Source organism: Humulus lupulus, chromosome 4 (assembly GCF_963169125.1).
Source record: "Humulus lupulus chromosome 4, drHumLupu1.1, whole genome shotgun sequence".
NCBI classification, from domain to species: Eukaryota; Viridiplantae; Streptophyta; class Magnoliopsida; order Rosales; family Cannabaceae; genus Humulus; species Humulus lupulus.
Window position 1 is genome coordinate 186,579,360 of NC_084796.1, and position 12,535 is coordinate 186,591,894.

At 36.8% G+C, this 12,535-nt stretch overlaps 1 protein-coding gene and 2 long non-coding RNA genes across 5 annotated transcripts; all 3 read right to left on the reverse strand.

Moving 5' to 3' along the window:
- Positions 1 to 1,180: 1,180 nt before the first annotated feature.
- LOC133829324 (uncharacterized) lies at positions 1,181 to 3,097 on the reverse strand. Of its 3 annotated transcripts, none has more exons than XM_062259119.1 (4): positions 2,816 to 3,097; positions 2,233 to 2,340; positions 1,803 to 1,871; positions 1,181 to 1,539 (listed from the first exon to the last, which is right to left on the reverse strand). In XM_062259119.1, the coding sequence occupies exons 1-3, from the start codon at positions 3,059 to 3,061 to the stop codon at positions 1,839 to 1,841; spliced, it is 387 nt and encodes a 128-aa protein (XP_062115103.1). In that variant the 5' UTR covers positions 3,062 to 3,097; the 3' UTR covers positions 1,181 to 1,539; positions 1,803 to 1,838. The 3 variants fall into 3 exon arrangements, with proteins under 3 accessions (XP_062115103.1, XP_062115102.1, XP_062115104.1); XM_062259118.1 differs by having other exon boundaries at positions 1,803 to 1,893; XM_062259120.1 differs by lacking the exon at positions 1,803 to 1,871.
- Positions 3,098 to 3,376: 279 nt separating this feature from the next.
- On the reverse strand, positions 3,377 to 5,525 carry LOC133831028 (uncharacterized). The gene is made up of 3 exons (XR_009892358.1): positions 5,332 to 5,525; positions 4,769 to 4,867; positions 3,377 to 4,024 (listed from the first exon to the last, which is right to left on the reverse strand). It is a non-coding gene; the product is annotated as an uncharacterized LOC133831028 (long non-coding RNA).
- Positions 5,526 to 5,539: 14 nt separating this feature from the next.
- LOC133831027 (uncharacterized) lies at positions 5,540 to 9,107 on the reverse strand. The gene is made up of 3 exons (XR_009892357.1): positions 8,845 to 9,107; positions 8,527 to 8,710; positions 5,540 to 5,599 (listed from the first exon to the last, which is right to left on the reverse strand). It is a non-coding gene; the product is annotated as an uncharacterized LOC133831027 (long non-coding RNA).
- Between the last annotated feature and the right edge of the window lie 3,428 nt (positions 9,108 to 12,535).

Sequence of the window (12,535 nt, forward strand, 5' to 3'; positions counted from 1 at the left end):
GAGTTGGACCTCTTCAAGGTCCTCGATGGGTCCCACTTCTTCATGAAAATCCCCAAAGCGAGGATCTAAATCTCTATCCTCACTTTGGGAAACACCCTATTTGGTGACTCAATCACCTGATTGGGCTTGTACTTCATTGGCCGTCTGCAACTCTTTTCCGGCGGCTTCCCTCGATCCACCTTTCTTCGCCTTAGATATCGAGGAGTTGTAGCACTCCCTCGCTTATCCTTGGTTTCCCAATACGCATCCTACCCCTGCATCGGTTGGGAATTTCATGGCAAGGTGCCAGACCGAGGTCACAGTTCGCAGGTCGACCAGACACTACAAGAAAAAATGCTTTTAATAAGACCAAAAATGTGTTATCAAAACATACAATAATACTTTTTGACGTGTTAAGACCGACTATGTTATCGTAGGTCAGGGTACTTTACATAACACTTTATCATTGTTATACAGATGTGTTATTATACTGTCAACGATAACACACTTTCTGTGTTATTTTAATAAATAGATAAGTGTTTAATTATATTATTTATAGTCGATTACATAACACATTTCAATACTAATAAATTTGTGTTGTACTACACTTTAGTATAACACATTTTTGGTGTTATACTACACTTTAGTATAACACATTTTTTGTGTTATATAATGAAGTTTGCATAACAAAATTCTTTACTTATAAAAAATGTTATTGTAATAGATATTATAACACATTTTTCATATCATTTTAATATTTAGATAAGATTAAATTCTCATTATATATTCATTTATATAACACTAATTTAAAGGAGAGGTGTAATAGAATATGGAGCTCAAATAGGTACTAAACTCTAGACCTTAAGTTATTTGGGCACTAACAAGTAATTACAAAACAGTGATACATATTCACAGTCAATTACGCTGATATAGTACTGTGTAGTGTTTACAAATGTACAGAAATTATTGTAGAATCCTCAACCCAATGCAATGAAATATGAAAAGACTTTCAGTTACTACAAACTCTGGCAGATTATGAATAGACTACACGTATTATTTTCACACCAGATAAACTAAATTTTTAACTTTCAAAATGCAACTAAAGAAAAGCACCTACAGACCCTAAACTTCACTTTAGGCATGCAACAGAAGGCAATCAGAGTCTGATAACTCACATCTTTCTCGTAGATAGTTAAGACAATTATTAAAGATTTCAATGCAGCAAGCTTTGAATTTCTAAGCAACACCATAGAGTTTGCCTCCATCATATGAGATAGCATTCTTTTTTTGATCTCTTTAGATGTTTTCCACTTTAGCTAGTCCCAAAGATCAGATCCCAAATCAGCCCGTACACGCCTAGGATCAAACATGTACACATATTTGCAAGTTACAAGAAAGTCATTGTCATACTTATGTTGGTAATTGTGCATAACTTTTGAATCAACCAGGTATTCAGAAAGTTCTTTAAATGGTCCAGTGCTTATTTTACGACCTTCAAGCTCTCCTTCTAGATGATAATAAATATCACTTAGTATCAAATTATTTAGTTCCTTCCCTTCACTGATACAAGGAAATGATTAAGCATATAAGCATCTTATATATAAAAGCAAATTAAATGCACAAAAATAACGAACATGTATATGCAAGCTATACTCAACAAATTGCAAGACAGTGACAATGCTTAGAGAAATATACAGGGGTTAGAAGCAAGACAAGGTATGAAAACAGCTTTCACTGGCAATAAATATATGAATTACATGTTAAAAAAATTGCAGGGAGAAGAAAGACTACATGTCTTCTCGTAAAATAGATGAATACCATACCATACATAAAGTAGATCTGGGTCCACTCATTCTCTCTTATGGTGCTGATCCAACTTGGGCCAAGTGGCACTGCTCCAACCACATCCAAGACCTTTGTAAGGGAGTTTTCACAAAATTACTTGTATAATTGCAACTATTAGAATCCTAGTAAATGAATGCACTGAACTTATCACCGACTCATTATAAAACACAGTTTGAACACTTCAGAGAAAGCAGGATGACTTCTAAGATGCAAATGGAATTAAAAAAAACAGAGATATTATGCTACCTAAAATTTATGAAAAACTGAAAGAAAGTGAACAAGTTCCACTTAAGATTTTAGTTAAAATGAGCCCTCAAAGAGCTTAATACTTCACAATTAATTTAGGACAGCATGCCTGAACTATTTATCTAAACTAACTATACCAATCTTAAAAGGGAAGCAGCAAACCTTTTTAGACATGGTGCTCATCTTCTGAAGTATTGATACAGATAAACTTCCAGTATCACCAGCAGCTAATTTCTCAATCAAATGCACCGTGACTAAACTGGCAGAAACCTACATATATTTACAATATAAATTAACTTAAAATGCCAATAATCAGTAATCACATCAAAGAAGCCATCTAAAACTATATGATCTGCAAACATTTTGTTAGGCATCAGATATCGAATAGAGCTATATAGGATTATTGTGTTGACTTGTAAATTTACTTAAATTCTATTGGTTGGCTAGTAGGTGTTATTGTTAGTATATAAATAGTATAAGAGAATACTTAGAAGGGATATATAGAAGAATTTGGTTACTGTTTAAAGTTTAGAATTTCTACTCTGGGAGTTTTTGCTAGTTTTTCTCGAATTAACCTAGACTTTGTACAAGATTTGGTTCTTTTCAGTACAATTCATTTATTCTTTTGTGCTCTCAATTTTGGGAAGAACTTTAGTTTCTATCACATTTAGTACCACAAGAGGTCTTCAATGTAGATATTTAGAATATACCATCAACTAAAAAGCAAAAGAGATTAAAATCGTACCTCTGCATGATAAAATGATTTGTTATCATATTCATAAGTAGTAAGTGACTTGATCAGATTGACCAAAATAAAGCCCCGACACCACGTTGATAAAACATCTCTACGATCATATAGATTTGCAGCTTTTGGTTTATCAGTGCCTCCTGAATTTTCCACCCTTCCCTTTGACTCGGGTGCTGGTTTTTCTAGTGACTCCACCAGTGACAATTTCTTTTGCAGAAACATGTCATATGCCATTATTTCCATTATGGAAGATTGACACAGATATTTGTATGCCTGATTTAGAGCTCCCATCTCAATCAGGCTATCAGGCAAAGAATCCAGAGAAGTTAGTGAAATGAATTTTGACAATTGCTTCCAAAAATTCTCAGAGTTTTTCAACCTAGCCAATATATTGATATATTGACCCGCCCTTTGCCACAATGCCTTTAAAAAGTTGAGTACATTAAGAAGCACAAAGGATTTGCTGGAATAAAGAAATTAACAGATCAAAATATGTAACAAATTAGTTTAAAGAGCAACCGAAAAAAAATTGAGGGATAAACCAGGCTAAGGATGTCTCTGGGAGAACTTAATTATTGATATGACTGTTAGAATTTACAACATAACAAAGTACTGCATCTACAAGGCTTGAACTTTTAAACTCTACTGGCCCAGAGGAAACCTCAATTGCTGGCAGCTTCCCATCACCAACATTACCTGGTTGGACGTCCATAAACTCTTTGGTGGCAAATACAGCAATAAAAAAAGCAGGTTGTATAGAACACAAAGTTCAATATAAACAGTTAATGAGAAATCCCAAAATGAAACAACAGAAAATTACCTAAGAGTGATTCACTTATTGACACCAAAAAACATATACAAATGTCAAAAAGTAGCACACCTGCTAACGAGCAGTAGAAGTGAAAAGATTGATGGTAGCAACAAATAAGTCTTCATTTTCTTCAGATTGCTCTAGTAGAATAAAGCTTACAGAATCTTTCAAATCAGCAACCTAGACAATGTATTAATTAAAATATATTAAATGAGAAACAATGGGTCAGTTGTTCAAATAAAAAAATTAATGATCAGGAAAGAAAATGTATTAACTCGAACACGCTAAACCTGTTTATCATCTAGATCAAAGCTGCTTGCAGAAAAATATGGTGGCAAGAAATCTGCTGTCATCAACAGCATTGAAAGTACTTTAGTGGCGCCAATCTGTATGGCCTGCATGGATAAGTTAAAACTCCTTAGTAAACTGTAGTAAAGATTGCCAACAATATAGGAATAGCCAATCTACATACAACCATTAAACCATAAAAGGGGCCCAAAGCATATAAAGGATATAGACAAGTTTGTCCCAGGCTGTGTGCTCAGCACAAATTCTCATTAATAATGATGGAAACCTTGCACTTAATGCCATAGTCAATCTATAATTAGATCCATTTTACATTAATAGACTTTAACGTTTTAGCATGGGGATACACCAATTGAAGTCAAGCATGACGAAACAAATGCAAGTAAAACTATGTCGTATCCATCCCGTCAATATCAAACAAGGTTTATGATCACAAAATATCTTTTAAGAAATAAACTACTTTCTGCAGTTTTGTGTACTTTCTGTGTAGTGACTAAACATCAGCAACCCTCGACAGAGGAGACAAAAGAATATACTACTATAAGATCTTTACCCAAATAGACAACACACACACATTGTAAGTCTTCCTCCATCAACAGCAAATTGCTAGAGATTTTCACTGAATCAATGAAGTTTACTTATGATATGAAACTATGAGTTTCATTCATATTAAAAGCCATGATTGATACCAAAAAAATAGATACACACTAAAAATATGCCACACAATTATACAATTTTTTATTTTACTTTTCAAGTCAGCATACAAATTGATGGCACACGCATCCAGTTCAGAGAAGAATACAAAATCAAAACCATCAAACTAAAGGCCTTACCTCAAGGAACCATTAGAGCCAGTATCAAGAATATTTGTATTTAAAGCCACATCAAATAAATTTGCCTTAACAGCTGCTGCAGAAACGTATGAAGGGCAACTGGCCAAAAAAAAACAATGTAAAAGTCATCATAATTAGAAGCAAGGCTTCAGGCAAGCAAACAATTTAAGTATATGCCAAGAGGCCCACAAAACATTTTAACACTGTGAAGTTCTGGGGTTTGTAGCATTCAAGCACTTAAATGCCTTATTGAAACAATTGCATCAGTAAATCTTCTCATAAGAAACGTGCTGGTGGAAAAGTATAACAATATCTTTATACACAAATTTTTTTAGTCAAAAGCAAATGACATAACTATGATGCTCTTGGTGACCTTAACTACTAGCCTTCCACAGAGAACATTATGTTTTAATTTTCCATACAGCTACATAGGTAAAACAACAAACGTATGGCGTTGACTTTAAAATGACTAACTAAAATTCACCCCAAACTTCATGCAAGAAAGAGCCATATATAAGTTTATACCCAAAAGTAGAAAAAAAATACAATATGGATTAGCTTACCATTTCAACATCTTTTCCAAGATGTTAACACCCATGGCCATTATAGCAGCACTATTAGGATTAGTAGATAATTTCCTGACCAAAGTCCAGATGATCTCAACAAACCTGGGCAAAAGATAAGAGGCCCCACTAAAAATAAAATGAAAAACCTAAAGCATTTATGACACATCTCTTGCAAAGTACTGATTTAAAGAAAGGAGAACCAACCAATCTGTAGAAGTTGATTCAAGATAAGAGGCCCCACAAATTGAGAAAGATCATTGCCAATCTACAAGTTATAAAGTTAACAAAAAAATAGAATATTAGAAAACATGATGCTTAAACTTTAGCAACACAGACACCATTACAAAGTACTGAATCTTCAAGACGCAAAAAAAAAAAAAAAAGAAACAAAAACAAATGGTCTCATCGTACCATTTTTTATTTATTAAAAGAAAAACACCCTCTCAATAATGAATGAGCTTAAACCGGTAAATCACCTGAATGTTTACACTACTTCTTGTATGCATGCTTCAAAACATGGAACTACATACTTAAAAAGGCAATGAACACAAACACAACAATAATAATAATAACAATAAAACAAAAAAAAATTAAATTCAGAACTAGGAATTTGAGCTTCTCAGTTTCCACACTAAATGGAATTTAAAGAGATGGTGTATAACTAAAGATAAATTTATCAAACAATCCAATTTAGGAATAAGATTGTCCTTATTTGGTCCATTCTAGAAATCCAAAACTCCATAGGGTCTATCTAAGGGAAGGACTGAAGTGGTATCATTGCACAACTCATTTAAGTTTCTAAAATGCAGTCATCTTTTAGTCTGAACTCATTTACTCTATGAAAGATGTAAAATCCCCCAATTCTTTCAAATATATTATGCATCATACATTAATAGGGAGGCACATCCATCATCGTTGTTAAAAATAATAGGCTAAGAGAATAGAATGTATGCACTAATAAACTAAGCTCTTGAAATTCTATGCCATTAAGAGATATTAGAAACCCAAATAAATACTGTATCGTCACAGTAGACAGAAAATGAGAAAATGTACACATTGATACTAATTAATGGTTAACAAAAGAAACCAAATATAACCCAAAGACAACAACCAATGAATACAAAGAACAAATAAATAAATACAATCAACTTAACAGTAGAATACTTCCACTGGTGGATACATGTCTTTTTAATATTCTTGTTCTTTTCCTTACATTTCCATTTTATTTAATGAGCTTAGGAGAGCATGCATTGAGTTGATTATTCTCAACTACAAAAAGATAGACTTGTGCCAAGTTACATATATAATATATATTTATACATGAGTATGGTATGGTTGTGTTACATATGAAATAGAGAAAACAGAGCACTATACTTCTTTCCGGAAAGAAAAAAAGATCTATTTAAAAACTTAGCCTCAGAAGAAAATATTTATCAAGTAACAGAGAAAACAGAGCATTATACTTCAAAAGAACAAATGGGAACAAGTAAAAAAATGAAAAGTAATCTAGTTTGATAAAATCTGATGGAGTTCATTTCATAGGTAACTATTCAGAAAGTAACAACTTTTTTTATTTATCTGTTTCATGTCTGACTTTGTATATGTGGTGCTGCACTTGTAGGGGTGTTATCAGACTTGCAAATATGCTGCTGGAATGGGCAAAGAACATTGAACAAAACACTAATTCTTTTATGTTCTTTTTGTAAATTTGACTGAAACCATACAAGTTACAAAGGTTATGAATTGTGTTGATAGTTTTCTCCATTTGAATATATTACTTGGATTAAGCCACATCAAACCTTTGTAACTTGAACTACTACAAAGTACTAACACTTTTTTTTCCTCTAAAATTTTAGACTTTAAAAAAGAAATAAGAAAGCTTGAAAGAAACACAAGTATTTATGGTTCTCTCTTTCAGTTGATCTTGAACAACCAACAGAAAAAACAAACAGTATCTACAAAGTCTTGATCACATCGCACTCCCAAACCAATTTGACAACGAAAGGGGTTAAAGAAAAGGAAAAAAGGTTGAAATGTAGCATAGGGATATTCTATCCTATCTCTTTATCTATTACTGAGTTGCTAGTACTATATGATAAAAATCTGAAAGTTACACATTGTATTAATTAACGTACGGTTTCAATCTCTCGATATATAATACAGTCATAGTAAATCCTTCTCTTCTTATCACTCCACCACGACTATGGATGGTTACCAATTATGATCAGTTAATTATATTTATATGTATGTCAGTGAAAATAAAGCAAGCACAACCAAAACTAAATCTCATAACAAAGAATTTTTTAAATATACCAGGCACCTTTTGAGAATATCAAATTAGGAAAATAAAACACCAACACTTGTGAAAAACTCTGAAAATAACTAACAGTACATGAGAAATACAACTGATAACAAATTATCCAATAATATTAACTATATCATAATCCAAAACATCTATATATTGATAAAATTTATCAGCACCTAGGATAAAATCAACAATATAAAATAAACCCTAACATTTATATGCTAATCTAATAGAATACTTGCACCCCAAACTGATATGATATGTCAAAATTGATTGAAATGATATGATATGTCAAAATGTATTCACAAAATTTATAATCAATTGAAAACAAATTAAGATGAAGAAGAAGGGAAAAAAAGTCTTGCATTTTCAAGAAAAATCCAGAACAGGCATTCCGACAAATACAATATGAGCATTGGAAAATAACAAATTTAATAATGTAATTCAGCTTGAATCCATTAAGGCAGTATACAATCCCTTCTCAAACCAAACACGTAACTAGCAGATCTATGTATATGAAGCCAAACCAGATCTCAATATCTCCTTACTCCATTTTTTCTTTTTCTTTTTTCAAAGATGATCTTTCCTCAAAAAGGAAAAATGAAAAATGGCAAACATACATGATCTAGAGACCCACATTACTCAAAACTAACATAAAACAAATAATTACCCAATAAAACAAAAGTACACAATCACAAATGATTCACACTCAAACAAAATGCAATCTTGTACAAATTGAAGATTTGTGCCCAAAGCATGTCCAAGATTAGTACAATGATTCTGCATTCAATTTAATTCCTATAATTATATATATATATATATAGAAATACTTACAGGGAGAATCAGAAACGGAAGTTGAGCCCAGATTTGAGTAGGAGAAAATGTACCACCCCATATCTCTGGTAACGTAGAAACCCCTCTGGTAACAACTGAAGCTTCGCTAGATCTGAACCGAAGAAGAAGAAAGGTGTGGTTGAATGGTGATCTAAACCAGAGGTGAGCAATGAGCTCGATCTACGGAGGTGCTCTTCGATCTACGCTTCGATCTATATGAGGAAGCTATTCTCCGATCTGCAAAACACGAATAAGGAGAAGAAGAAGGAGGAGGGGCCTGGGCCGGATATATCTTGAGATTTTAATTTTACATAAAAATCTAAATTTAAACAAGGTGTAGAGAAGAGTTATGATTACACATGTGCTCTTACCTTTGTTCTTGTAGATGCTTCATTGCCAAGAGAAAGCATGGGAGAGGGCATCCCCAAGGAAGAGAGCAGTAGAGAGGGCTTCCAATGGGGAGAAAAATTGAAGGAGGGGGGTTCCCTGGGAAGAGAAAACAATTTAGTGGAATTTACAAAGGAGAGAGTGACGAAGAGAGTACTTCATGAGAGCAATCGAGAGGAACCAAGGAGAGAGTGTTTTAGAGAGAGAAAGAGAGTGAGTGAGGAAAATAACATAGCGTTGGAAAGCCTTTGGAAAAATAGATGTTTAACCTTTCACATAAAAAGAATATATAACATTGCCGCTAAAAAATTTTGATGCTCGCCATTTCTTTCAACTTTTTTTTTTACTTTGGCACTTTCCCATATCTTAATTATAATACTTTTTAAATAGTATTATAATGATGTGTTGTGGAAAGTGGTGTTTGGTGTAGTGAGAATAGGCCTCCTAATTACAGCATTGTACCCTAAAGGACAATCAACTACTATGAAACTAGTGAGTAGTGTCCTGTTCGTGGGCGCAGTTCCTGCTGTAACCGGTAGCCTAATCGACCCTGTTGGCGCGAGCCCTTCGCTGGAAAAACCATATATGGTTTGGTTACATGGCTTCAGGTCCTTGACGAACAACTTCATCCTCTCCAGTTAAGACTTATACAAGATGTTGACTGAGCTCCCTGTGTCAACCAACACCCGCTTAACCATCATATTGGCAATCTGGACGTCAACAACCAATGAATCTGAATGTGAGAATCGTACGTGCTGAGCGTCGTCTTTGAAGGAGGTTATCAAATCCTCCTCTGTTCGAGCTTTTTTAGGTGCTCGATCCTCCACACTCATCATCTCGATGTCTTGGTCGTGGTGTAAGGTCCAAGCGTACCGCTCCCTTGCCTTCCCACTATCTTTTGCAAGGTGTGGGCTGCCACAAATGGTGAGTAACGTACTTGCCATAGGAGCTAGCTGTAAAGGTGGCAAGCGTTGGCGTCCAAGCGCCTGCTCGTTGCCTCCTTGAGCCTCTCGCTGAGAACTTCCTGTGGCTCGCACGTATCTCCTTAGGTGTCCTTGTCTGATAAGGAACTCAATATCATCCTTCAACTGGTTACACTCATTAGTGTCATGACCATAGTCGTTGTGAAAACCATAGAATTTTGTTGTATCTCGCTTGGAGATATCTTTCCTTATAGGTGTTGGTCGCTTATAAGGGATGCTACAGTTGGTCGCCTGGTAGACCTCTGCTTTACTCTCGACAAGGGTCGTATTGTTGGTGAACCTTGGCTCATACCTATTGCCTTTGGGGCACTTGTTTTCAGACGTTGTTGGCTCATTGTTCGCCCTTTTCCCACCATTTTTACCATTCCTGTTCCCGTTGCCTTTGCCGTTGCCATTGGGTTTATTTGACCCATTGGCAGCTTTGGCAAGATCTTCCTTTGGTCCCTTGTCTTTCCCAGGCGATTTCCCCTCGTTGTCAATCGCATCCTCGAGCTGGATGTATCGATCAGCTCGATCAAGAAAATCCTGGGTACTCTTTACACCATTCTTCCTTAGGTTGTTCCAGAGTGGAGAATAACGCCTTACCCCAGCAGTTAGGGCCATCATTTTTCCCTTGTCGCCCACTGTTTTTGCTCCAGCAGCTACTCGCATGAAACACTGGACGTATTCCTTTAAGGGATCTCCCTCCTTTTGTCGTATCTCGACCAGCTGGTTGGCCTCAGTGGGGTGTACACGACTATCATAGAATTTTCTGTAAAATTCCTTCACGAACATTTCCCATGATACTATACTAGCCGGAGGAAATTTACATAACAACTCCTTCGCGGTGTCAGATAGGGTGGTGGGGAAGATCCTGTAGCGGACATTGTCCGACACCTTATGGATATCCATCTGTATCTCAAACTTATTAACATGAGATACTGGGTCCCCATACCCATCGAAGTTTGGTAGTACCGGCATCTTGAATTTGCTGGGGGTCTCGGCCACAGTGATCCTCTTTACAAATGGAGTGCCTCTCCTCCGATTGTACTCAATGTGGGATGTCCGGCTCTCTACCAGCTGTTGTACTACCTGATTCAAAGCATCAATTTGGGCCTGTATAGCGTCTGGGATTGCTGGGGCGACTGGTGCCAGAGGAGCGTACTCATCGTGCCTCTCGCACCTGTCGTTGAGCACGTCCCTCAAGTCATCATCTCTGTGCCTCTGTTTGCTAGCACCTAGCCAGCCAAAGATGTTATGATGTCTGGGCTACCCCCCAGCATTTTGGCTCCTAGGCCTATTTTCTCTTGGTGGGGGTTTTCTATCTCCACCTCTTTCCTCATGCCTTCGACCAGCATTCCTCCTGCCGGAATCGGCCTCATAATAGTCATGGTCATCCCTAAACTGCGACCGAATATAGCACAACCGGCTGATCAAGTTGTTTCCTCCTCTAGCTGGCATCTCTCGAGCATCAGGGGGAGGCCTACATTGGTTAGTGGGTCCCCGTGCATTATTATGCCGTGGGGGTCCCCTGACTACAGAGCTTGACTCGTCGTGCCTTCTATTAGTAGAAAGACGTTGCCCCCTGCTCGGTGGATTTGGCTCATTAGCCCCTGGGCGTCTAGGGCTTCGGGGAGGCTGCCCAGCTCTATTCTGCCTTTGGCGCTGGGGATTGCCTCGACCAGCTTAAGAAGGTGGCTGCTGCTTAAGATCCTGAATTGGGATGTCCTGTTGAGCAGCAGGCGGTTGCTCCGCCCTTTGAGGGCTTGATGCCTGAAGCGGAGGACTCAGATTTGGGGCCCATTGCGGTGGTGCATTTGGTGGCTAATCCGGCTGAGAAGCCAGCGCAGCCTGTCCCCTAACCAACTGAATGGCTACTTCTAAAGCGGCTATGGTATCTCTCTGCCAGCGGTCCATGTCTGCCTGCCGCTCATTCAGCTCCTGACGCTGATGCTCGATTTCCCTTTGTTGTTGCGCCAAGGCCTCCACTGCATTCTCTTGATTGGCCCTCAGATTGGCCAACTTGTCCTGCAACACAGTTAGTGTTGTCCTCAATGTTTCAGAGTCCATTTCTTCCTCCTCAAAATCCAACTGTGGCTCATTTTCAGCCACATTTGGAGGAAAGAGGCTGAGTGGATGCAGCGCTAGAAGTCTGTCCAGCTCTCTTGGATGTCTTCGCCATCTGATCTTCTTAAGGTTCTTGATTAATCTCTCAATGAAAGCACCAGAATGTTGAGCCTTGATTTGGCCAACGACACTGAGTAAAAATAATGATAGGAAATGAGATGAAAACAAAAAGAAAATCAAATGAAAAGTAAATAACACAAATGATTTATAGTGGTTCGGCCCCAATAAGATGGTACTGACCTACGTCTACTTAGTGCTCTTATTGATATTGAATCCCAATAATGTGATCTAAGAACTAGGGTTTTTGAGTTTCACAAGCCTTGGGAGAAATACAATTTCGGTGGATAATCACACTATGCTTTTCTCTCTGAATACAAATATCAAAAGTTCCCCCATCCAAAGTCCCTTCCTTGATCCTTATTCTTCTTATTTATAGGCTCAAGAGGGTTACATGGGCTGATGGGCCTTAATTACAATTAAGATCAGCATATCAAGGTAATAAAAGGAAACATTATAAATGTAATTATTACAAGATTGTGTATCCCAAAGGAAGTGAATAAGAGTATGCGACCAGACTGGTCGCACC